Source organism: Meleagris gallopavo, chromosome 1, assembly GCF_905368555.1.
Source record: "Meleagris gallopavo chromosome 1, MGAL_WU_HG_1.1, whole genome shotgun sequence".
Lineage (NCBI taxonomy): Eukaryota > Metazoa > Chordata > Aves > Galliformes > Phasianidae > Meleagris > Meleagris gallopavo.
Window position 1 is genome coordinate 55,361,545 of NC_139404.1, and position 25,357 is coordinate 55,386,901.

General features: G+C 49.4%; 1 protein-coding gene and 1 long non-coding RNA gene across 6 annotated transcripts in view; both read left to right on the forward strand.

The window, feature by feature from the left end:
- The first annotated feature begins 1,478 nt into the window (after positions 1-1,478).
- HIPK2 (homeodomain interacting protein kinase 2) overlaps positions 1,479-25,357 on the forward strand; it is a 134,074-nt gene continuing 110,195 nt past the window's right edge. For 2 of the 5 annotated variants that reach the window (XM_085228380.1, XM_085228399.1), the window contains exon 1: positions 1,481-2,036. In XM_085228380.1, coding sequence (XP_085084506.1) covers positions 2,018-2,036 — 19 coding nt within the window. In that variant the 5' untranslated portion in view covers positions 1,481-2,017. Of the gene's footprint in view, positions 2,037-3,362; positions 3,671-25,357 lie in introns of those variants that run through there. The other 3 variants (XM_085228372.1, XM_085228390.1, XM_085228383.1) reach the window with 3 other exon arrangements.
- Positions 18,951-24,095, forward strand: LOC146545338 (uncharacterized). Its single transcript, XR_014884467.1, has 2 exons — positions 18,951-19,292; positions 23,971-24,095. It is a non-coding gene; the product is annotated as an uncharacterized LOC146545338 (long non-coding RNA).

Genomic DNA, 25,357 nt, shown 5'->3' on the forward strand with positions numbered 1-25,357 from the left:
CACCCTCCAATTCTGGACTCTTCAGTGGTCCAAGTGCAGACAGCTCTATTTCTTTCCTAGATTTGGAGGTGTTGGGTCTGGTGATCACCCTCCAAATGAAGCACGCTGGGCCCACAGCAGGCTTTGCTCCCTCTGCTGTACGCAGCCCTCCAGTGCTGGCCCAGCACCTCCACCTGCCCTCCTACTGCACCCCAGTGTTTCTGGCACATCCTCACCTTCCCGTCACAAATACAGCACTTGTGGGCAGTGAGGCAGCCTCCGTGTTATTCCAGGAAAAACCACGCAGAAAGCAGATGATACCTTGCACACAACAGGGCCCACGAGAGTCCAAGGGTCATGTCATCCAGTCATCCAACTCTATGGGCCAACTGGCACAGTTTTCTACCTAGTTCGCTTCAATCTGTTGCTCTGAGCACCCCCCAAATCTCCCCTGAGGTCTGGGCTGGCCCCAGCAGCAGTGAGTGGCAGCGTGCTGAGGAGCAGCCGTGACAGCGGGCACAAAGCCAGGCCATCCCCCCTGCTTTGGTCCCAGGCTGCTCTCTGAGGGGAGCTCCATGCAAGTCTCAGTGCAGGATCACAGCCCAGGTTTTGTCCCCACCTTTGTCAGAGGCTTTGCTGCTGTGTCTTGTGTCCCTGCTTGTGTCATGTTACCTGGCGGCTCACGTTCCTCTGCAAAGCCACCTTCAGGAAAAAGGGTTCTGGATAGCGTGCCTTTACCTATGGCTCTCTCATATGAACTGGCAAAAAAGATGCTCATCGGGTTGGGTTAGAGCTCCTATAGCAAGAGCTGAAAGAAGGAGAAAAACGGGGAGTGGAGGGGCGGCAGCGGCTGTCAATCTCAGTAAGAAAACACTTCTTTGATGTGGTTCTGTTGTGTTGGTTTTCTAAAAAAAAAAAAAAAAAAAACAACAAAAAAAAACACAACACAAAATCATAACCCAAATCCTAGAAGCAACAACGTATGTTTATTTTAAATGCATCCGCTAAATATTTACACTGCAAGCAAACTAAATAGAAAAAAAAAAAAAAAAAAGGAAAAAATTGGAACTTTTCTCGGTGAACCAGATTGTGAAATGCCTTGAGGGAATAGAAGATTTATTTGGGGAGAGGGGGAGAGGTAGGAATTTTCCGCGCTATTGTAAAACATGAGCTCAAATTATATGATCCCCACAGCCAGTGAATTGCACAGCTTCAATCAGCCGCCTTTTTTATTTTTTTTCCTCCTCTCTTTTCTATAAAGAGGAGGGGGGAAGACAGAAGTGTTTCACCAACTTCTGTTGACTGTTCCTTTTTTCTCCTGATTGAAATGTGTTGTTAAACAAGATCCCACATAATCTCAGCAGAGGGTTTCTCTCGCTCGCTGCCTCTCCTTCTGGGAAGCCGCGATCAGTGCCATCGGCGCTTGATTATTTGCAAACTCCCTTCCCTTGCTTTTTTTTTTTTTTCCTTTTTTTTTTTTTTTTTTTCCTTCCCTCCTCTCCGTCTCCCTTTCCCTCTCTCTCCCTCCGTCTCTCTCTCCCTTCCTCTCGCCCCCAGTGCAACTTTTGCAGGCGCCCCGGCAGACGCAGCCATGCCGCGCTGAGAGCGGGGGCAAGGCGCCAGCCCCCCTCCTTCCCTCCCTCCCTCTCTCCCTCCCTCCCTCCTGCTTCCCTCCCTCCCTCTCTCCTTCCCTCCTTCCCTCCCTCCCCAGCGCCGCCGTCCCGAGCCGGGGGGGCCCCGCCGCCCGCCGCCCCTGCCCGGCCCCGCGCCTCGCCCCGGCCTGGCCCGGCCCGGCCCGGCGCCGCCGCCCCCCGCCCGCTCGCCCGCCCCGGCCGCGTCGGAGGGCCGGCAGCGAGCGGGGCTGGATGTGCCCGGCTCCCCCCGCGCTGAGGCGGGCAGCGATGCAGAAGGCAGGCGGCAGCTTCGCCTCCGCCGAGAGACACCCGCTCAAGATGGCAGATGTGTGTTGAGTTTGGGGGGCTGCGATCTCGCGTCGTTCGTGGCGGCGTTGCCATGAATAACAGGCGTCCTTGCACCGATGGCCCCCATGTACGAAGGTAAGCCCTCCTCGCCCCGCGGGCTCGGGGTCCCCGCAGCGCCCGGCAGGCTGCGGGCAGGCTGCACCCGGCGGGGAGCGGGGCGAGGCGCGGCCCCCCCCGAGTCTGGCGGTCCCGGGCGCCCGGCCCCCGGTGGGGGGCGGTGGGCGAAGCCGGTGCCGGTGCCGCGCAGAACAATGAGGCGGCCGGAGCTCGCCCTGCGCCTGCCGTGTGCCGTGCCTCGGCGCGGCTCCGGCTCCCGGCACCGGCCGCCCCGGTCCCTCGCTCGCTCCCTCCTTCCCTCTCTCCCTCCGAGAGTTGCCCCCTTCGTGGGTTGCCCTGGGCAGGGCACGGGGCTACGGGCGGCCGCTGTCAGCGGGGGGACCCGAGTGCCCCAACTTAGTTCCTGCGGCTGCGGTGGTGCCTATTGTGGGGCGGCTGTTGGAAACGTACATATATATGTGTGTGTGTGTGTGTGTGCGCGTAGGGCTGATTTAAATCCCCTCGCCGTGCATTTTCCCTGCCCGGCGCCGGGCAGCGTTACATAAAGCGGAGGGCACCGTGCCGAGGGGGTTCTCGAGGCCGGTCGGTGCCGGGCTGGGGACGCGGGGGCAGCACTTCATCGGCGCGCCGGGGTCGGGCAAACTTATCTGAGGAGAAAATCGAGTCGGGGTTGCGGCGCCCGGCGGGCCGTGTAAAGTTACCGGCCCGCCGCCGTACTGCCTGGCAGCCCCGCGCGGGGCCGGGACCCCGCGGGAGACAAAGGGGAGCGATTTAGGCAGCGCGGCGAGAGCGCCGGTTCTCCCCTCCCTCTCCGCCGCCCGCCCTCCTCCCCCGCTGCCGGCGACCAGACCGCCGGAGCCCGGCGCCGCCGGGGGGCGCGGCGGGGCCCCGCGCGGCGGCGGCGGGCCGTGGCCGGGGCCGGTGCTGGTTGCGTCCCGGGGTGCCGGTCGGGGCCCGCCCGCTGGCGGCGCCCTCTGCCGGCCGCGTCGCCCAGCGGCCTCGGGCCCCGTCAGCCCTCCTGCGCCCGGGCCGCCTCCAGCGGCGGCGGGCGACCCAGGGGACCTGCGGCGGGCGGGCGGGCGACGACGCGGCCGCCCCTCCGCTGCCCGTCCCCGCCCCGGCGTGTACCTGCCTGGCTGGGCCTGTGCCCCCGGCGCGGCCCCTGGGCAGCGTCCTGCATCGCCCCGCGCGCTGCTATTCCCGTCCCCAGCCCCCACCTCCCTTCTCCCCCCTCCCCGCTCCGGTGGGATTATGCGGCGATTTGCGTGAACTTCGCTCCGCGCCGGGCTGTGTCCAGCCGGGGGGCGGCGGCTCCGCTCTCCCGGGGCAGGGGCATGAGCGGAGCCTGCGGCCGGGGCTGCGGCCTCACGGCGCCCTGCCTGCCCCCGCGGCCTCCCGGCCCCCGGGCAGGGGACGAGAGGGGAGCGGAGGCCGCGTCCCCCCGCGGCTCCCGGGAGCGGTTTGCCGTGCCGCACCGCGGCGTGTGCGGGAAGTTTAGCGGTGCCTTCGCGCATCCCAACTTCGGCTGTGGCCTGGCTGGAAAACAGATGGGGGAAAAGGAATAATGCCCTGAACGGCAACCTGTGAAAACGAATCCCTTGGAACTGCTGCAGAAAATCCTAGAGGGTCCGCGGCACGTCTGGAGGCCTGAAGTAGGTGGATATTCCCAGGCACAAGAGCCGGAAAATAGCGTGGGGGCTGGTGGGGATTGCTTTATCCGTTTCGCGTTGCAGTGTGCTTGTGGGTTAAATTGTTTCTGGATAGCTGAGAGGGAGGCGGAGGAGGGGTTAATGGCTGTGACTCCTCTCCTGCTTGCCGTGAGAGGTCCTTACGATTCCCTGAAATATCACAGCGCATAGATAAAAACTTACTTATCGCAGGGGATGTAATTTCCTCCTTGGAAGGAGATGAGGGCTGCCATCCTCCTGCCATCTGCCTGTATCCCTGTGCTGGAGCATTGGCCACTGTTATGCTGCCGAGCTGAGCGTGAGGGTCAGCGCTGCGGCGGATGGCTGTGCTGCCATCGTGCTGGGGCTGCAGGGAGCTCCAGGGGTGCCAGGAGGACAGGGGTACGCAGGTCTGTGGCTTGCAGGCTGAAAAGTGTGGGCTTTTCTATGGAAAATGTGCCCCAGGAGGAAAGGTGACACCTGGAAGGCCTTGTGAAACGGTTTCATTGGAACTTTGGGTGAGTGTAACAGAGCACACACACATCTCCATCAGCTCATGGTGTTTGGATGAGCATGGTGTGTGTGCACCGAGCTGCCGTCTTAAATGCCAGCTTGGGAAGGAGAACGGAGCCCCGCCTGATATTAACAGGCGAGGCATGATGAATAAATAAATATCTGGTCTGAAATCCTCCTCCCTCACTGTGCTTTAACCATTCTTCTCAAGGAATTCAGAGGTTTTCATGTTCTCTCCTGCCTGCTTTTCTCATTCCATCTTTTCCAAGCATTGCAGAGCTGAGTGGTAAAATGAAAGACATAAAAACCTCCCCAGTAAAATACAACAGAAGGAACACCGCTGCGCAGTGTGTGACCTGGATTTGGGTTGTGAGCCGTATGGGGACGTGCACAGGGCTGGAGCACAGGCCTTGGCGGGTATGATGCCGCATAACCCCTGCTCAAGGGCCAGGTCAGCACACTGGGGCTGGGTGCTGGGAGTGTGGCTTCGAGGGGAAGTGGCTGGCCCAGACAGGTGAGCCTTGAGCTACTCTTGCAGCCACATTGCCCTGGTCTTCTAGCACCCTTCAGAACCAGGTCTTTGAATGGTGTTTGCGTGCCTTAACCTTTATTTGCAAAACAGTGATTACCTCTGTTTGGGTTTAGTTCCTTTTTGCTTTGCTTCTCATTCCTAACAACTTCGTTGCAACTTGCAGTGTATTTTTAGCAGCAGTGTCGGTAGTTTTATATGTGGGCGGCTTATGGAATTAATATCTGTAATATTTGTAAATTGCACCTCGCCACTGGTGCCACTGTGGGAGCTGCGTGCAGAAGGAAGCTGCCTGTGCACAGCTCCTTGCTGGGTTTTGGAGGCCTGGAGCCCTGACCTCAGCTTGTCAGGGCTCAGATCCTGCCTCGCACCAAGGCTCCAGAACAGTCCAACCCCGCTCATGGGTCATCACATCTTGTGAAAATGCGCAGAGCTTCCTCGTCAGCCGGGCGGCACCAGTGACACCAAGGAGAGGTCCTTACCCCAGAGGTTGTGCGCTGGAATGATAACTCAGAGGCGCTTCCTGTTTATGGAGCAATAACCATAACTTGGGCTAAATCAGCGCTGGGACCAAAGCGTAAGTTTTTATTAGCTCAGGATAACAGGAAGCCCCCTCCAGTTATAATTAATCTTATCGTGCTGCAGCGTCTAGTGATTGAATGTTTTTTAGATGTAACGGTGAAAAATGCCGTTTTATTTTGGGAAGCGGAAATGGCTGTGACCAGGGGCACACCAGTGAGCAAGGCTCTGGGGCGAAGGGAGCTGATGGCAGTGACTGGCTGTGGCCCTCAGACCCTGAGCAGCACAGGCCCCTGCTGGCAGGTGGCAAGCTGACTGGATAGGAGCTGGCCATGCACCCTGAGCGTGTGGACTCCAAAGCCCTCCTTGGTGCCTGTCCCAGGTTTGAGCTCCTGTCACCTGCTGGAAGGTAGGTCATTTGCTCAGAGGCGAAGTATTTCGGAGGCTAATGGAATGAGCTTAAGTTTTGGTCACATCCCGGCAATGGCTTGTAAAAGTAGGTGGATGCTTCTTCAGGAAGAAAGTTCTGGGAAGCCAAATGGTAGAGGAGTCAGTGACCTGGGAGCAGAGGTCAGTCTGCCCCAGCAGTGGTCACCGTGCAAAGGGTTTTGGTGATATTAAGTGTATTAAGTGCGATCATGCCAGACAGTGAAGTCAACAGCTGGGCTGGGACACCGGCATGGAGCTATGCCATTGGTGTAGTACAAACTTCTGGGTGAGACAGCTGAGAAAGGGACTTTGCAGGGTAGATAACAAGGGGAAATTGTTTTAAGTTGAGAGAGGGAAGATTTAGGTTGGATGTCGGGGGGAAGTTCTTTACAGAGAGAGTGGTGAGGTGCTGGAACAGACTGCTCAGAGAGGTTGTGGATGCCCCATCCCTGGAGGTGTTCAAGACCAGGTTGGATGGGGCCCTGGGCAGCCTGGTCTAGTATTAAATGGGGAGGTTGGTGGCCCTGCCTTTGGCCGGGGAGTTGGAGATTCATGATCCTTGAGGTCCCTTCCAGCCCTGGCCATTCTGTGATTTTGTGGTGGGCTGACAGCTATTGCGGTGTCCCCATCACTGTGTCCAAAGAGGAGAAGATGGATGGGAGGTGAGGCTGGGTATTTTTGCAAGTTCCACCCTTTTCCTTTCTGTTCCCAATTTAAGAAGATATTTTAAGGTCTGTGTCTAAACTTAAGCTCACAGGTGGTGCTGCTGACTTCATTAGAATTGTTTATGTCTTTAAAGCCGACCACATGCTTAAGTACTTTTCTGACTCATGGCCTCTATAGCTTAATCAGTCCATTTATAAAAATGAGGCTGTTTCCTCACCCTTACTAGGAAATCTCTGCTCTCTGAATGTGAAATATTGTTTATATGTTGTTTTTCTTCTGACTTTCTGGAGGAAAACTAGTGGAAAGTAAGAATTAAACACTATTTGGAGAAGAAGTTTTTTCTTCACCTGTTTACATACCCTAATGTGGACTTGGGTGTTTAACATGAAGCCTTCTCCTTTGAAACTTATGGTTCTAGCAGTACAGAGTTCAGCTTTTGTTTTGAAAACAAATCTAGGGGATAATTTCATCTCAGAGAGGATATTTCACAGTTTACGGTACGGGGAGAGTCAAGGCATGTTACTGCTTCCACCTGCTCACAGCGCAGTGGCACAGTGTGCACCTGTGTCCTTCATCTGGCCACATCAGGAGCTGATATCCTTCCTCTGGAAAGCATAAGGACTAGTATTTGGGGATACTGTTGCGTTTGGATAGCTTTTTGAGTAGGGTCGCTTCTGCAGCAGAATTTGCTCTTGTAAGACTTGCCATCTTGTCAGTGAGCAGAGGAGCAGGCCCAGTCTTCCCAGGCTGTTGAGGGAATTGCCACATCAGAGTACTTACAAGAATCCAGGGTCAGGGCTAGAAGAATTAAAAAGCCATGCCATTAGAATGTATTTATTTAATGGAAATAGTAATAATCTTTCATACTGTGTGTATATGCAGTGCCATGTATGTTCATATATAAATATTGGCTGTCTAATCAAACCATTGACAGCATGCTGAAGAATAGTATCTTTTACTTATTCACAGTAGGGATATAAAATGGCCAGCAGTAGACAAGTGCCTTCATATGCCAGTCCTGAGCTGCCTTGGGCTCAGCCTGGTCTCAGGGAGGTACAGCACAGATAGGCAGTGTAGCCAGTGGAACTTTGTCTGTTTTACCCTAAGTTGTCTACTGCAGCAAGCTGGGGGTTATGCTGGGTGAAGGAAGTATAGGTTGTTCCCTTGTTTTTCTCCTGGTGGGATGTTTGGTTGAACTCGCAGGAGCTCACTTGTTATTCATGCCTTTTTCCCAGTTCTATAATGAGGACAATCACTTGTGGTTCCTACTATTGCAGGAGAGAAAGGTCACCCCACGAGGCAGTGAGATTTGCCAGAGAAACTTGGGGAACTCAGAAGGGCAGTGTTCCCTATCCATTATAACCTTTAAAACTTGAAGGCACTGGCAAGACCTGGAACAAGAGTGTTACGCTGAGGTGGCCTACAGACTGATGTCTCCTTCAGTTCTGAAGGCTGACAGGTTTATCTTACTCTGTGAGCTATGTTGAAGTGCCTGAGAAACTTAGCTCTCACCAAAATCGTAGTAAGTGGATGCAACAAAGTCTTAAAATAAGTTGTTCCCTCTCCTTCAAAGCAGGATGTACTACTGTGCCAGGTGTGCTTGCCAGCATGTTCCCTAACACACTCATCCCTACGTACAGCAGGTCTGCAGCCTGCCTGGGCAATCACTGCCCCTCGCTGTGATTGTCAGCATAAAGTTTTGTTCCCTCTGTAACTCAGCTGTACTTTCCTTGCTACAATTCGTTGCTCTGTCAACAGTGTTGTGTCTCTCCTTGTCTTTGTGCTCCTTAGGTTAATTCTTTTTCAGACCTGTTTTCAGCTATCTCTTCTGTGCCTTGTTTGGTGGAGTTCTGACCATTCTGCTCCCTGCGTTCTTCCCAGTAGACCCACATCTCTTCTGTACAGCACTGGTGGATCCCAGTGCTTTCCCCAGGCTTCACTGGCTACATGGAGCAGTATTCCCTCTTGTGCCTTACAGGCGGTGCTCCTATTTGCTTTGCCTTGTGCACCGCAGCATTGTTCATCTGTGTTTAGCTTGAGATGTTCCATGGCTTCAGCTCCTGTCTAGAGACCTGATGCCTGGTGAGCTTTTTTCTATGCTGCATGTGTGGAGCTAGCTGTCCTGTTTGAATTCCATCCTGTCCTTCCTCATCTGTCAGGACTGTTTTGAGTTCTAATCTGATTGCACTGACTTTGCAGTCCCTTCCTGCTTGGTGTCACCTGCCAATTTAAAAAAAGCACAATCTGTTTCTTCACCAAGATCAGCTTTGTTTTCCACTTTGCAGTCCCAAATAGAAAGCTGAGAAGAAGAGACATTGTTTTATTTGAAAGGAAAAAAATCCTGCCCCCCAAATATAGAAGCAATTGGGGAGGAAAAAAAAAAAACAAAACACCCCACAAAGCCTTGACATTTCTTTCACTCTTCCTGTCTTACCATTCTGTGGTGCTTTTAAAGTATTAACAATTATTTTTGCTGTTGTAGCACCAGTGCCAGAGAAAAGCAGGATCTCATTGTGCCAGGCATGATGTTGACATAATGTGATAGATAGTTCCCACATGAAAGAATTTACATTTTGTGTAGATACAAGTACAGGGGAGTGGATAATGCAGACAGCATGGATTCTGTGGAGATAGGAAAACACAATGTATGGAATTTCCTATATGTTTTTTACCAGGTTTCATTTGGGGAAAGGGAGGATGGGCTGAAGGGAGGGAAGAAGAAGAAGTAGGTCAAGGAACAAGACAAAGGAGCATGAGAGAGACAGGTGGGGGAGAAAGGTGATGGCAAATGACTAACACGAGAGATGATCCCTGCTAAGTGCAGGGTTTGAGGCTGTCATAGCCAAGGCTGTCAGGAACAGAAAGTTCTGTGAATTGCTGAAGGTTCTCCTGCTTGGGCTGTATTTGCAGCTGCTCTTAGTGACTTCAGTTGCTTCCAGGTTTTTTCCCTGGGGTTGTCTCTAGCATCCTTTGGAGGGAAGGCGGGCAAGGGCAGGAGTTACCACTGATACTCTAATGCTCATAGCCAGGAAGGAGACACTAGGGATTCCCCTGCTAGAGCTGAGGCTAGAGGCAAAAATGATGCTGTAGCATTCCCGGAAGATCTCTGATGCTGCTCTCCACGCTGGGGAAATTCTGATCTGGAAGAAATGAGCTGAAATATCCATACTTTTCATTGATCTGAGATTCTTGTGCTTTCCTCCTTCACTGCCACTGCCCTTTCCCTGATGACGGCAGCTATGCAGGAAGAATGTGATCTGCCATCCTCACTCCTCCTCCCTGGCAGACCCTGCATGCTGCATCCTCCTGCAGAGAGACGCCAACACATGATGATGGTTTTAAGGGCACATGTGGCTGTTGCACTCTCTGTCCCCGTGCTTGCCCTCTCACTATCAGTCCAGGAGAGTGAAACGGCTGCAGGCATGGAAGCAGAGCCACCTGTGCGTGACAGTTGCACCATCATCATGCCCTGTACAATGCATGTGGCTCTAAGGCAGGGTGTGCTGTGAGCCTACGAGGCACCCTCTGCTGTTTTCTCCACTAGCAGCCCAGGTATATCAGGGCGTTCAGCAGTGAGTCTGGAAGATTATGTATTTTTCTCTTGAGCGAAGAGAACAAAAAAAAGCTCTTTCTTGCTTATAGTTTGGGGTTAGGGCGTTTATTTGCTACTGGATGTGATCCAGTGGATTCGGCACCTCACTGTTTATTTTTGCTTGAAGACGCAGTTTTTCTCCCAGTCAAAGATCATAAAGGCACACGGAGTGGCGGGAGGCCAGCAACTCCCTGGCTACAAAGCTGCAGTGGCAGGGTGTTAGACACATGCTTCTGGGGGGAACTTTACAGCAGATGATGGAGTGGGATGACGGAGGCCCAGACTCTAGCAGCAAGGCTCAGAAAACAGTCCCAGCAAACCTGCGGAACATTTCAGAGAAAGTCTAGTTTTTTGGGAACCTCCTATAGCTTCCCCAGAATATTTTTACTCATAGGCAAAATTGGTAAGCATTTTGTATTTTTAAAACGCGGTTTATATTCTGCTTTTGTCTGTGGTAGCGTCACTGCCATCGAGGTATTTGTCTTTCCCTTTTAATGCTTGCCATTCCTGGAACGTCTCCTGCTCAGCAGCTGTTTGTAGGTGGTTTTTTCCTCTCCCATAGCCATGTACCTTTCCTTCCTGTTCGAGGCATCCATAAACCTCTCGTAGTGACATCATAGCTGTTTCCATAGCAACAGATTATGATACTAGAACAGAGGATAATATCAAACAGGAGGAGGAAGAGATAAATTATGGTGTTTGTGTGCATGTGTCTGAAGGCTTGATTATATTCCTACATCTCATCCGAGGATGTTGTCTGCCCAGTTACTTCTCTGTTTATCTTACATGCCTTTTAAAGGTTAGAGGAAAGCTAAAAAAAATAAAGAAGATATAGAGGTCAGAACAATACGGACACGTTTTTGATCGTTTCCATGTAAACCTGGTAGGCTGAGATTTATTTTGTTTATCTCAGCGGTAGCTCTCCCATGTCCCCTGAAAGTCATCTAGACTGGAAGAAAACTTGGAAGCGCAACAGTTCCCTGGGGCAACTTCACTTTTATTTTAATTTCCAATTATTTGTATCCACCGGCAGTCAGGATCCCAAGTCAAGGATCTTTGCGCTGCGTGTTTTCCAGAAGATGGATGAGTGGAGCGTTGCCCCAGAGAGCTCACAACCTGTATTTATGAAAGGGTGCAACAGGTGATCAAATCTTCCGTGTCTGCCATGGGGAGAACAGGGAGAGGTACACAAAAGAATATCAGCAGAAGTCTGGCTAGTGGAGGAAGCTCCAGCCTGCCCTGAGCATGGTTGTGGCAGAGGCAGGCTGAGTGTCACCTTTAGAATCATAGAATATCCCAAGTTGAAAGGGACCCATAAGGGTCATCGAGTCCAACTCCTGGCTCCGCACAACTCCACCTGAAAATCAGGCCATATGATTCACCCAGGGTCAGGACTTTACAGTGGAGTTTCTGTAAGAGCTGCACTGGAGGGCCTTGGGGTTCTCCTTTGTGACCATCTGGGTGCTTTCTCCAAGTGGAGCTGACAGCAGCAGGACTGCAGTGGGACACATCTGTGTTGCTCCATGCTTACGCTGGTGGAATGGCTCTGCATAAAGCATGAGGCTGGAGGTGAAGGACTTCTAGCTGAATGCACGGGGTTTTATTTTGTTCTCCTAGGCAGCATTTACTGATGACAAATTCCAGAGAGTTTGGCATGAATTTTCAGAAAGTCTCTGTTTTGCTTCTAAATAGAGGTAATTTCTAGCCACTCTCCTTGCTTTCCTATTTTGATGATTGACTTTTAGAGGCTGGAGCTAAAATTGCTGAGAAAAGCCTTGTAGATATGCTCATAGCTCTGTGTGCACACAATCTTTAATCTTCCTCTCAAGACAACTTTTCTGGGGAGTAAAGTAGCTATTACTAGCCTTGAAAATACCTATTGTAGAGTCTGGTCTAACACAGCAAATCTGTTGTGGTGCTATCGAGCACATGAGCAATGGCACAAAGTTCCGATCCTGCACTTGGGCTCTGCGCTGCTGCAGGGAGAATTGTAGGCTAGGGACCTCAGCAGGACAGGATAAGGTATGACTGCCTCAACCTGAAGCCATCAGTGCTGCTAACTCCCAGATAAACAGCTGTTCTAGTGTTCTCCTTCAGCTATCCCACCAGCCTGTCAGAAGGTCACTGAGTGTTCGCTGTCAGTGGAAAAAAAAACAAGTAATATGTAACATATTGGCTCGCTTTAGCCATGCAGTGGGGTAGGTGGGTACATAATGAGGTTGTTTCCATGAGGGCGATTTGGTGCCTTGCGGCAAGACGTGCCCTGGGTCAGCAGAAGAGAAGCACACAGAAGCTCTCTGGCAGGCTGCTGATGGGCTGTGTGGCAATGTTGAGTGAAGAGTTTTTGGTCCAGCTCGGTGCAGCCAGGCTCGAAAGACGTTGGCAAGTGGGAGGAATTGTGTGAGGCGCTCGGGCACTGTAACGCTATCAAGGGTTAAAGTTATAAAATGCGTGAGCACAGAACAGCTCAACAGGAGTTAATAGTTAGGTCACCTTCATGGAAGCGTACTGGAAGCCAGCACAGACCACAGAGGACTGGTTTGGTGTGCTTCCCATGCACAGCTCGCATAATGACAGGCTCCAGTGCTGTGTGCTAGTGCTGTTTCTGAGCAGGCTGATAGCATTGTCCTGCAGAGAGCTGATTGCTGCAGGCAGAACTCATAGGAACGGGGCAACGGGGGCTGCACCGAGGTCCTCTGCAGAGAGAAAGGAGATTGCAGCCTTTTCTCTGAACCTGGATTTAAAGGGGGATAGTTCCTGGCTGCAGCCAGCTTCAGGGCTCCATGGAGAAACCCAAGACATAATAGTTCCCCCAGGGCATGCGTCTGTGAAGGAAGTGGGGATCGCATTTAGTCATGAGTAAAATTCCTTTATCTCTTCTGGCGCTTCCACTGGCTCCACCAGAAACCTGCCTTCCCATCAAACTCCCCCTCTGTGTTCTCAACATCAGAGTGTGGATGTATTTAGCAGGCGGGGATAAGAAACGTGTTGCAAACCCCATTTAAAATAGCTGCACCGCCTGACAAGGACACGTGAGACGCAGACACAGACGTACCCCATTGGTGGTGACAATACTTTTCTTGCAGTGTCATTTTCTCATTCCTTATCTGAGGCTGTGAGCACCTGGATAATGAAAGTGCAGCTTCCCAATGGCTGTGCTATCTGAAAGCACACATGAGTTGGAAGGGACTGTAGGTATCGTTTGCGTGAGAATGCAAGGGAAAAGTATACATGTGGTATGCTTCCCTTGTTTGCAGGCATGTGTAGGACTGCAGACACGTGTTTGGTGTGGCTGCCTCCCCCCCCCATTGTCAACTGAAGTCTTCCTTCTGCAAGGAATAAAGAAGGGAAATTTATAATAAATATAAATTAGGCCTCCTATGTGCTTGTGAGCTGTCTCAGCTGGCACAGGAGGAAATATACACAAGGTGAATGCAGGGTGTTTCTGTAGAGCAGTGCTGTGGCAGCGTGTGCGTTGGCAGGAGTGCTGTCTGCAGTCTGTGCATAAGGGGCTGTGTAGCCTTTGCGAGCATGGAAGGCTGTAAATCACAGAGTGTTCAGGAGGGGACACTGCCACTCTGCCTGTAAAAGGCAGGGAAAGATTTTGAAGCAATATGACTCTTTCAGGCTGAAGAGTTACTAGAAATTCAAGCTGAAAAGAGAAAAAAAAAAAAAAAGTATAACCAAGCTATTTTGGCTGGAAAGGATCTGTAATCCACATCCACCAGCTCGTCTCCATTCTGACGCAGAACAGCTGCACGCCTGGCATCTTATACACACCTCTCCCAGCCTCAGCTTTTGGCGGCCCTGCTGAACTGCTTCCTGGGTTTCTCTCCAGCTCTCCTAGCACTTCTCCGTTCTGTCCTGCTGCATCCTCAGTTATTTCAGTCTTGATGTGTTCCTACAATGTAGCTGGCATTTGTATGCAACACAGTATCTCCTAGGGATTCTGTACCCATTTAGATGAGCATACCGCTCATAAAGTAGCTGATGTAGGTGGGACCACCTCAGTGAAGTAGCTGTATCTGTTTCAGAATCCCTATAGGGAGGTGCTTGAGCCCTCATTTTGCTTAAAGTGAACCTGTGCTACCGTGGAGCTCCTTTCTTTAGGACTGGGCTTGGCTTCAAACTTCTTTGGTGCTCCTCCAAAATTGTCACTGTTTCCCAGGGGAGTACTGGAGTCATTAACAGTCCCTGCACTTCCTCTCAGCCAGGACGGACTGAAGGGGTTTCAGGAAGAAGCTTTCCTGAAAGGCAACATCTTCTTTCCCTTACAGAGCTCTGCCGCAGACAGACACCGTGTCTCCTGCCAAAAGCCCTTGCCTGTAGGAAATAAGGTGGGGAGGAAGAAGGTGAGATTTGGGTGAGTGACAAGGCAGGGCAGGGCTTTAGGTGGGGATGCCTCACGCTTTTGATAGCGGGTGCAATAAAGCAGATGTTTGTGGCCACACTGGGGGTAAGTTAGGAACATGTTTATGTCATTTGGCATCACTGGTACAAATTGCAGGTCATAGATTTTCATTTGGGTTTCATTATTTTTCTGCAGCAGCTATTAACAAATGAGAAGTTTTCCCAAATGTGTTGCAGCTGCAGTTGGTTCTCCTGTCTCATTCTGTGTCACTGTAGGACTCACGAGAGCTTGGGCTTTCACTCCTCTTTTGTTTTTTGTCTTTTCCCTTCTGTCCTCACCAGCTTCTGTCCCTTTGTCTCCTTCCCTCTACCACAGCCCTGTCATGTTCAGTCACGCTTGGCTGAAGGTTACCAGCCCACTGGAGGCCTTCATGGCTAAGGATGTGGTGAGCAACGTGTTGAGAGCATGCTGGCTTTCCATGGGAGTGGAATTCTCTGCTGCCGGCCTCTTGCCCTGCAGGGCAGTGGGTGTGTGGAGGAGTGGGAGCGCAGGCATGCTCATGTGGCGAAAATGCTCCATTGTTGCCGTGAAATGTTTGCTAAAAAGGCAGATATTGGGAGGGATTCCATTAAACCAGGTGCAGGGAGCAGCAGGCTTTCCTGATGGCGCCCATTGCGCTCTCTGGGGATGCAGGGAAGAGCAGGTGTTGCTCTTGCCCTCCTTGGGGCTGATCTATGGTGTGAGGTTTTCCCATTTTGGGGTCATAGGTGGCAAGCTAGCAGCGGAGGAAACCCAGCCCCATGTTGTTGGCTGAGCTATACTTAAGCCCTGTGTAAGCTCCGATTTGGAGGCTTATGTGGACCTTCAGTGTCACATGGGGATGCTGGCAGGCTGTGGGGCTGAGTTTCACCCTGTGTGAGCCACGACAGTCTACAAGGAGAGCAGGCCCAGGTGGCTGCACAGGAGACCCCAGCAGAGCTTCTTGTCCCAGCACAAGCATTGGGCTTGATCTGTTTTTAAACTCTAGGTGTGATTAATTGTGGCTAGCAATTCTGATCTCTGTGGTTTTCCCCTGAATGCCCAAATTGGAAAAAAACAGGTTAATTCTGCCTGCAAGCCAGCTGGCTGTCATCCGTCTGGTTACATACGTTCACCCTATAGGTCAGTCCCCAAGCAAGTATGCTTGGCTTGTGGTGGGCAGCAGATCACCCCTGTTGCTTCACCCTAGGACAGGAGGCTCATCTCCTGAAGGCCAATTAGCCATTGGTGGGCACCGGCTGTGGTAGCCCCATCCTGCCAACCTTCCTACCATGTTCAGGTCCATAGGGCATAGGACTTTGGCCAGCGTGCTGGATTGTTGGTGTTAGTCAGCCTTTACAAGAAAACAGATTGTTTTTAAACCACAGCTAGGAGTGGAGAACATACTGGAGCCTGGGTAACTGTAAATCCTAGTTCTCATTTGCACAAATACATGTGGTTCCAATCCTAAAGGCATTTTGCCTTCCTCTGCCTGTACCTTAGTTTTAGAAACATGTAAGTTTAATTTGGATTTGTTTCTTCAAAACACCACAAAATGTGGCCAGGGCTGGGGGGCTTTTAAATTGCATTTGACACAGAGGGGATAAAGGGGATCTGGAGTCTTCATGACTTGAAACCAGGGGAAGCCTGTCACTTACAAGCTGTCACAGGAGAGCACTGAAGAGACTATCTACACCAAGAGAGCAGTGGTGATATTTGCAGTCTCTTAATAATAGGTTTGCTGTTCAGATCAGACCTCTCAGCTTTCTGCTGGCCCAGCCAGTGAGACCCCACATGCTGGGTCGTGTTTCAGGGGTGAACCTAAGTGTAGGGTCATCTGGTGGATAAATATCCTGTCAAGTGATAGGGTTGGGCTATGTGGTGAGGTTGCTGCAGGAGAGGGAGGTGATGCTGGCTAGTTGGGCTCTTTCCAGCATAGAAAAATGCAGGGTGCTCCTGTCTCTCTTTGTGTTTTGCCCTTGGGGCAAAGAAGTAGGAGCAGGTGTTTGCTTCTGCCCTGAATATGGGAGAGGGCATACAAACCTACCTGAAAAAGGAAGACCTTCCCTGTTAGAGGACCTCCCTCTTAGCCCATTGCCATCTGTGGAGATGAGGGACAGTTTTGTGTCCTCTTCTGCATTTCAGCCAACAAGAATACACTCTGCTAGTGATCACCACAGCTGGGGCTTCCTGACACCCTCTCTTGCCATGCTGATGGGTTTCATGACACTGCTCTTAGCACCTGAGGATGGGCGTGAAAAGGGAGGAGCTGAAGGAAGTGGAGGAGGAGGAGGTGGAGATAGTGGCAGTGGTGTGAGTTAATACAAGACCCAGTGGGAAGCAGCAGCAGGCAGTATTATTTCAGTGGTTTGAGCCAAAACTTTCTCTCTCATTAAATTACAACTAATGCAAGTAGCATTGTGAAGGAGGAATTTGGGAACTGTTGTTCATCATCCAATCACTTGTAACGAATGTGCTGCTCAGTGCCATAGCCCATAGCCTTGCTGAGAAGTAATTCACTTGGTATTTGCAGGCATGACATGCATGCCATAAAAATTCCACTGTTAGCATTATTCCAGCATTAGCAAGGGGATATGAAAATAAATGACGAGCTATTGTTTTTCATTATTAGGTCCAGGCTTTTTGCTCCGCTGTCTTTTTTTCCCATCCTCTGTATGTGGGAGAGGGAGTTCTCCGTTCCTTTCATTTCCCTGTCTCAGCCACACCTGTACTCTCCCACTTCTTCTCCTTCCTGTCTTCAGGAAGGTGGATGGTTGGGTCTAGATTTGGAGGTTAACCAGAGCAGTTCATCAGACTGCCGTAGCAAATCACCACGGAGTGGTACGACATCAGAGATTATCTCAGCATTTTGTTATGGGTCTACAGAGTTGTTTTGCCCCAACTGTCTCCCAAGGGGATTGAGTCCCCCCTTTTCATGGTTGCACTGGCAAGCAAGACTTTGTAGACGGGTCAGCAACTTGCTACTTTGAGGCAATCTTCAGGCTTTAAATGCCTTTTCTATTATTTAAGAGAAGGCAGAAAAAAGTGGGAAAGCTCTTGAGGCAGCTGTCAGTCCGGAGGTGTGGGAGCAGCCTGTAGCTGGCCATGGTCAGTGCTTAAAAGGAGAAATACACAAAATGAGCAGAAGGGGATCAGTGACCCACAGTTGCGAGAGGATGCCTCTGCATTCCAGTGGGCTTTCCTGCATTTTCCATGTACTTTTATAAAAGGGAGGGAGTTGAATGTGTCAGGGGAATGAGGCAGTTAAATATTATTTATCACTACTTTCTACCAGGGGGTGACCAAAGAAGAAAGCATAGCAATTTCAGAAATGACCCCTGTTTCTAGGATCACTGGTTCCAGGGGCTGGTTTAGGCAGGCATGCAAACGCCCACCTGCTCCAAATAAAAGACTTCTTTGGAAAAAAGGGCTTAAATATCCCCATGAAATCCCTGGGCTGAGTCAGTATCAGCACTGTACAGGATTCCTGCTCTCTGAATCTTATTCTTAATCAGCTAACCCAGGCAGTCTTTCATGTTACTGAGTTGCTTCTCACTGCCGTGGCCCCAGCCAGTGTTGGCTGTTCAGCAGAAGGCCTGGCTGAGCTGAAGGCAGATGGCAGGGTAGGAGGCTGTGCTGATCCTTCTACTATTAACTCTACCACTCCTCTGCACAGCAAGCTGCTCTCTTTGAACATCAGCAGAGCAATTTTTAACAGCACTGCAGCCCAGCCTTGTGTGACAGAATAGCTCGTTTTGTCAGGGGAAAAGATACCTTGGCAAACTTTTGAGTATTAGCTGTCGGGGTAACCTCGAGATTCTGGAACAAGCAGCAATGGGCTTTGAGAGAAGATCAGAAGGCAGCTGCAGGTGTTGTGTTCCCAACTGGAAGGGGATGTACGAAAACTGTGGTGTTTTTTTTTCTCCCCATTTTCTTCATTCATTTTCTCAGAAGAGCACAGTATACGCTGGAGTTCTGTGTGACATCACTTTGCACGTCATCAGGGTTGTGAAATCCAAAGCTGTGGAATCACTTCACTCATCCCCCCCCACACTGTGTTACCAGCATAACTTGGTGCAGAGCAACCTGCAGGACGTTGTGGTTATTGTGGGCAGCCTTGTCCTGTGGGTCTGCTCATATCTCAGGCCAAGCATCTCCCTCTCCTCGTAATCTGCACTTAGAGCTGTGCACACACACAACAGAGCTGTACATTACACAGCTTTTAACACACCAACAGCAAATGTGGCTCTCACTGGTACACTTCAGGGCTATTTCAAAGTCCTGTGTCCCTCTACCTGAGCTCCTCCATGCAGCCCCTCCTGAGATGTCCAAGATCCTTTCAACAGCAAAGTGATACCTGCACTCAGTTCTGCTAGGATTTTGCAGTATGCCTGAATTGGGCTGGTGGTGACACTGGGTGTGAAGCCATCTACTCATATTTGCTTATGATCTAAGAAAGTGCTTTCAGTTCAGACCTCAAAAAACGAGCTGCTGTGTCATTTAAAATTGTGTTACCAGCAGAAACGTATGACCTCATGGTATGAATAAGCAAGAGGAGATTAGCAATAAGTAAGCCTCTACTGTACATAAATGTCCATAGGAAAAAGAAAAAAAAATCTTAATAGAAGACTCAGTTGTCTGCGTAAGTGAAGGCTGGGGATATGAGTAATGTGCTGGTTCTCTTGTACATCCAATTTGATTCCGTTGTTCCTTCTTTGATTCAGGCCCCCTCACTTGCTTTCTGTGCTCCCTCGCCCTCCTAAAGGACTTTTTCTGTCTTTTAGGAGAGTGCAGAGGAAGGGTGGAAGGGCTCAGTGAGGAAGGAGTTAAAGGACTGCTCAGTGGGGATTATAAAACACTCAGGCACTTGGAAACAGTTAAGAAGAGAGAAACAGATCCGCCAGGAGGGAGTGTGGCACTGGAGCCAGCGATTTGTTTTGTTACCTCCTTACATGGCGATGCAGAAGACCCTTCTAGAATGGGCACCAAGGTACCAGGGGGAGTGGGGTGGGTGGTGGGGGTCATGTATAGAATGGACTTGTGTGCTATCAAGTTGGCAAGGCTTCTGACCAGTTCTTATTGATGTGCTGTGCTCTGGTTGTGTGTCTTTCTTGCTGGGGTGGGACTTAGTGCCTGCTGTAGCCCGAGGGCATGATCTAGCCTAGAGGATCTAGCCTCTTTGGGGGTTGAACCTAGATGGGTGAGAGTGGTCTGTGTGCTCTCGGCATCACCTGGAAAGGTGGGTGTAACAAACCCACAGTGTGGGCAGGTGTGTGGGTGTGCTTACTTGAGCCTTAGTTACATACGAGGTCCCCTGTGAGGGTGTCTGTGAGTGGACATCTTGTGCAAGCCTGCCTGGACACCAGGAGCTTTCTGTCATGCTCTAATGAGGTGGCCTTGAGTCACAAGAAGCTGTATTTTTACTCACCGTGTCTTTGTGCCTCAGCAGCCAAACAGAGACCTTGCATGTGCTGAGGCATCATATACCTCAGCAAGGACAGAGGATCTCCATCATGGGAAGGAAAGGCACCTGGAGGCAAAGTGACTCATGCTGGGCTGCCAGCAGATATCCCAGGATACTTGGATCTTCACTCATGATATCTTCCACATTCCTATGATTTAGGCAACAACTGCTCCCTGATTCTGGATGCTACTACCCTAAGCTAAGAAGTGACCTGAATGCAGGCCTTGCTGTGACCTCCTGCCTGGCTCTTCATTTGTGTGCATCAAACAATATTGGGCTGTGGGGTAGTAGGAGTGTGCCTTGGAGAGACTACCATACCTGTAATGTGGAGTCCCATTCTTCATGGGAGAACAACAGATGTAACTGGAGCCAAAGTGTGCAGAGAGAGGGATTAGTCAGTCTGCAAGTGTCAGGGGCTTGCTGAAGAAATAGCAGGAGTTTGCTGACTAATGCCTGTAATGTTCAAGGAATAAATGAGAAATACTGAGGGGAAACCCTCTAATTCTGAATTCAGTAGAAAAAAAAAAAAAAGAGAGAGAAAAGAAAAAAAGAGAAAGAAGACACTGAGTTACAACTCAGCCCCCTAAATCTCTGACCTATATCTCCCTCCTTTCCCTGGAGTCATTATTGAAATTAAAAATTAATAGAGAACAACCAGGTTTTACCTCCAGGGTGCCCTTTTAGGCTTTCACTTAGTGCAGGCTGAGACCAGCGGATAGGACTTTGGTGTCCCTCAATGTGATAGAAAAATCAGAGTGATCTCCATCTAGGGTGATGAGAGGACAACCAGATAGGTTAAAGGAAAGGAGGAAACTTTCTCTTTGGGAACAGCAGTCTCCAGCTGCAGAAGGAAAATGATGTCAAGCCAACAGGTTAAGTGAAAATAGACCAGTAAAAAAGAATAGTCCTTGAAGTCACAGTAACTTTATCAGGGGAAATGGAGGTAAGAAGGAAAAAAGTAATATTTCATATCATTAGCCCTCTAAGGGCCAAGTTCAATGTATTTGCAGAATATTCTTCTTTCTCCTCCCATTCTTAGTTTTTTAATGAGGAAAGAGAATTCTTATTTAGGAGACTAAAACCTAGGGTTGTAGGTCAGGAAGTTTCATTTCCCAGTTCTGCTGCTGCCTTGCTGTTTAAGCTCAGGAAAGTCACTTTTTATTTTAGCTCCATCTTTGTCTCTATAGGATGTGTGTGGAAGGAAAGGCAGCAGTGTACCCTGGCAGCCCAAAGGACCAACCATACCCTGGGCCCAGCACTGGGTGAAGGGAGGGAAGTGTCCCGCTCTGCATAGTTTCCCCTTCAGCACTGGGTGCAGTTTTGGGGCACAACAATATGAGGGCACAAAGTAATTAGAGAACATCCAAAGAAGGGCTACAAAGATGAAGAAGGGTCTGGGCGACAGGGTGTGTAAGGAGCGGCTGAGGGCCCTGTGGTTGCTCAGTGCAGAGCAGAGGAGCTGAGGGGAGGCCTGATGGCAGCTGCAGCTCCTCACAGGGAGCGGAGGGCAGCGCTGAGCTCTGCTCTGTGTGACAGCGACAGGGCCCGAGGGAACGGCATGGAGCTGTGTCCCTCCCTGTGTGGTCAGAGAGGGTAGCTGGGGGTTAGGGACAGGTCGGCAGTGGACATGGAACAGGCTGTGACCAGAGCTTTTCAGTGAGGGTATGTCGTTTAACTGGTAGCGAGTTCTCAGGCTTAGACTTGCCTTGTGAGACTGGTGCTTTGCTCCTTGCTGCCATCCTTCTCTTATGTGCTTAAGAGGGACCTGTTGCAGTTATTTGGCCACTAGGCTATGAAGACCTGCAGCCCTCCAGAGAAGGGTGATGGTGAGGAGGAGAGAGCGTGGTGGGAATCATTCTTGGGGCCACAGCTCACTGCAGGGCCTGGAGTATGCTCTGTGCCCATCTGTGGCTTTTGGCATTGTTGAATACATGCTCCCATGTGATATGGGAGGGACTGCGTCTCATGGCTGTGGAGCGCTATGAGGAGAGGTGATGTCACCTGCTGTAGCAGCCGTATATGTGGGCTGGCTTGGAGGGAGCCTGAGCACATGTGGAAATCGTGTTCTTTCCCATTCCCTCGTGTTGGATGACCACAAATCGACATCCCCAAGATCACTATCTATATTTAATGCATACGTCTGAATGCATCAGGTGCGTTTGTTTTGTTCCTTCAGAGCCTAGCTCTTTATCTTTCTGCAACATACCTCAATTACTGCTACGTTTTGTGATACGTAGACTCCATAACTCCAAAGTGCCAGAAGCTGAGGCATACAGGCTTTCTCTTCATGGACTTCTGCCTCTCCAAAATTAGGATGCCTCATGCAGCTTGAGAAACTAGGTTATATAGCAGCTTTAGTGGGGCTTTTTCCAGACACCAATTGACCTGATTCCTCGGACCAGCTGTTTTATTTATTAAGCAAAATAGTAGAAAAAGAGTGCATCTCCTACATAAACTTGATTCCTTGTGAAGAATGTTTATCTTTGTTTTTCATAAATTGGCATGGAGTGCTTCCTTCACATTGATTTCAGATATATTAATTTATACACTAGAAATGGGGAAGATTTGCCTTTTCCTCTAATCCTGTTTCTAGAAAGATTTACTTAATGTGCAGTGTAATTTGTCTAATGTACAACTTTGTATGTAGAGTGTACCCGGATCCAGTAGAAACAGTGGGTGTAATAAAGGAGAACACTGTAGTGCAGTGCTGTAAATCCCTCTGTAATTAAAAATACTAAATTAGTCAATGCTCATGCAGTCAGAAGACATTACAATCTGAAGAGCAGGGATATAAAGCAAGAGTTCTCAGTGCAGGACAGAGAAACTGGGTCTGTGTTCATCTCTGTGTGCATGTGGTGTGTGCCAGGGGTGAGGGACAGCTTATAACATCATTCACCAGAAATATAGCTTTGGTAGCAAAGAGGAGTCATCGGGAATTATCCTGGGGTTGTGCTTGCATGTTCACAAGGTGGGGGAGCAAGCAGTTCTCCTGCCAGTTTGTGTGCTGTCCCACTCTATTTCCATCCAATGCAGTGAGCAGTTAGAAGGCTGGATTTTACACTTCTACAAAAGTCTCCCTAAAAATCATTCATAATTTCTTTGAAGAAGGATGGCACCACGGATTGAATGATTTTTATTTTCCTTTGTCAGTCTGTCTGCCCTTTTGTCTGTCTTCTTTTGCTGCTTTTAACACAGATGAATCACTGCCTGAAATTTTCACGTGGTTCTTTATTTAGGATTTTGTGAATCTTCCTTTAACAAATCAGGAAAGACTGATTGATAGCAATGTAAGAGTCCTTGCCTGTGATAACTGTCCATCCTTCTGTTCTATATCCAACTTATGACCACTCCTGTCTACAGTGCCTGATCCTCAACTTCCTTCCTCCTTCAGGGAGAACCTCAGACTGAGTAGTTAGAAAAGAGCAGACTCCTAACTCTACTGAAATTTTCACTGAATTTTAAAAACTGAAAATGTTCGAATAAATGAAAAGACAATCCTTGCCTTAACAGCCCCATGGAAATGTCTATAGTTTGTATATCACAGGCACATCTTTTGCAGTTTTCAAGAACATTAGCCCATACGTGGCCAAGTTTTAAGCCTTAGAGAAAATTGTTGTTGCCTCATCCGCAGCAGATAAAACAGATCTCTGAAGAACTGGGACCTAAGAGTCTTCTTCAGTTAGACAGTTAAAATTAGTGGAAGCTTTTCATGTTAATCTCTCTGTGCCTCAATTCCCTGCCCATGCCATATGGATAATGCAGAGTCTTACTTTATGAGGGCATTGTGAAAATACATTCCTTCATGTTTGTGAAACGTTCAGTTACTCTAATGATGCATATGGTAGGAAAGCCCATGAGTAAATTACTAATTCCGTCTGCAGAACAGTTTGACTGGTACCTGGTAAACAAGGCTTGGGGCCACACCTCAACTGATGCAGGGAGGATGAAATACTGAAAAGTTGCTCACGAAATGAGCACCGTGTATCCTGTGTACTGGGTGAGGCTAAGGTCCTGTAGAAAAATAACCTGCAATTATTATGCAATTAACAGCTCTATCACAATACCCAGGAAAAAGAGGACGAAGGAAGGTTGCACAGGCAGCCATAAAACTGAAGTTTCCTGAGCCTTGCATTCTTGATTAGCAGCTTTAAATAATCTTGCTTTCACCTGTTTTGTTTTCTGTGTAATTGTCTGTCACGTGGAGTGGGCATGAGGAATAATCAGCAGCTGTTGTTTGTGGAAGAAGAGACAGGGAAATATCTTCTGCCATTGGCCATCAGAGAAGAGTATTTCTGCTAAAGCCTTGTGTCCAGGCACTGCGAATTGGAGCATTTGTGGATCCTCAAGATAAAGAGAAGACAAGGTTGAAATAAAAGCAGACAAACCAAGATGTCATTTTTCCCTTGTGACAAGTACTCAGTTTATGTTGTGTTGCTACAATAACTCTGTGTACCATTAAACATTAATGCCACAAACCAACAGACTTGAAAGTTGTTTTAAATAGGGATGGGATCATTCCCTTGCTTGTTGCTGTGGGTCTTGTGGGTTTCCTGATATTACCCTGGCTGTTCACAGTTCTGGGTTTTCCCTCTGCTGGGTCCTGCCCCAGAGAAATTTTCATACCACGCAAGACTGACATTGTTAAACTTGGGCAAATGACCCAACATTGACTCATTGGCAGAATCATCCCCAAATCCCTCTACTTTTTCTCATTTTCTTATATTTTTCTTTCTACCCATATGTGTTTCTTCAGGTAAAATGAAACGGCACTGCCCACAGCCTGTTACGAGTTTGGAGTTGTGTGTGAGCAACAGCAGGGGAGGAGATGCTCTGGTTGAGGGTTTTAAGTAGAAATCATCATCACACTAAAGGTGACCAAGCTATTGGGAGGCTGTGATGTACGCTGCAGCAGAAGTGGGCCTGTACCTATTTCTGCACTGACTTAGCGTAAGGGTGAGCTAAACACTTTGGTGCTGTGAATGGGATGGGTACAGAGAGCAGAGATTTCTGATGTGACAGAGGAACATAGGTACACTGATTTTAAAGGGTTACACTTCAGCATCCGAGAATGTTCATTGAGCGTTACAAGTTAAGAATCTTGCTTGCTTTCTGCCTGCACTGTGAGTCAAACTAGGATGTATGTCTTCTTGATGTGGCTTTCATAATTGATGTTTGGTTATTTTACAGTTGCTTTTCCCCATGGAGTTTCTCTTAAAAATGCCCTGTATTTCCTTTTAATTTTGACTGTGCGTAGCAAGTGTATGTTTCAGAAAGAATATTCAAGCATCATTTTTTTGTAAAGATATGATGCTGTTAGGTTACACTGGAGAGGGAACTGCTTATTATTTGTGTTCTCCCCTGAGAAGCTGATAAATGAGGTCCTAGCAGAGTTTTCCCTCCTGCATGTGAGCTTTCACAAAGGTTTGTTAATGTTGACACTGGTCTGCCAGCACTGGCTGGTTATTATGGCTGTTCAAGCATTAGGCAATTGTTTTTAAGCAATTGTAGTTTCTCTTTCTATTTCTTGTGCTTGCTCTTTTTTTTTTTTTTTTTTTAATAGCAGATGCCTTTCACATTCCCTCCTATTGACT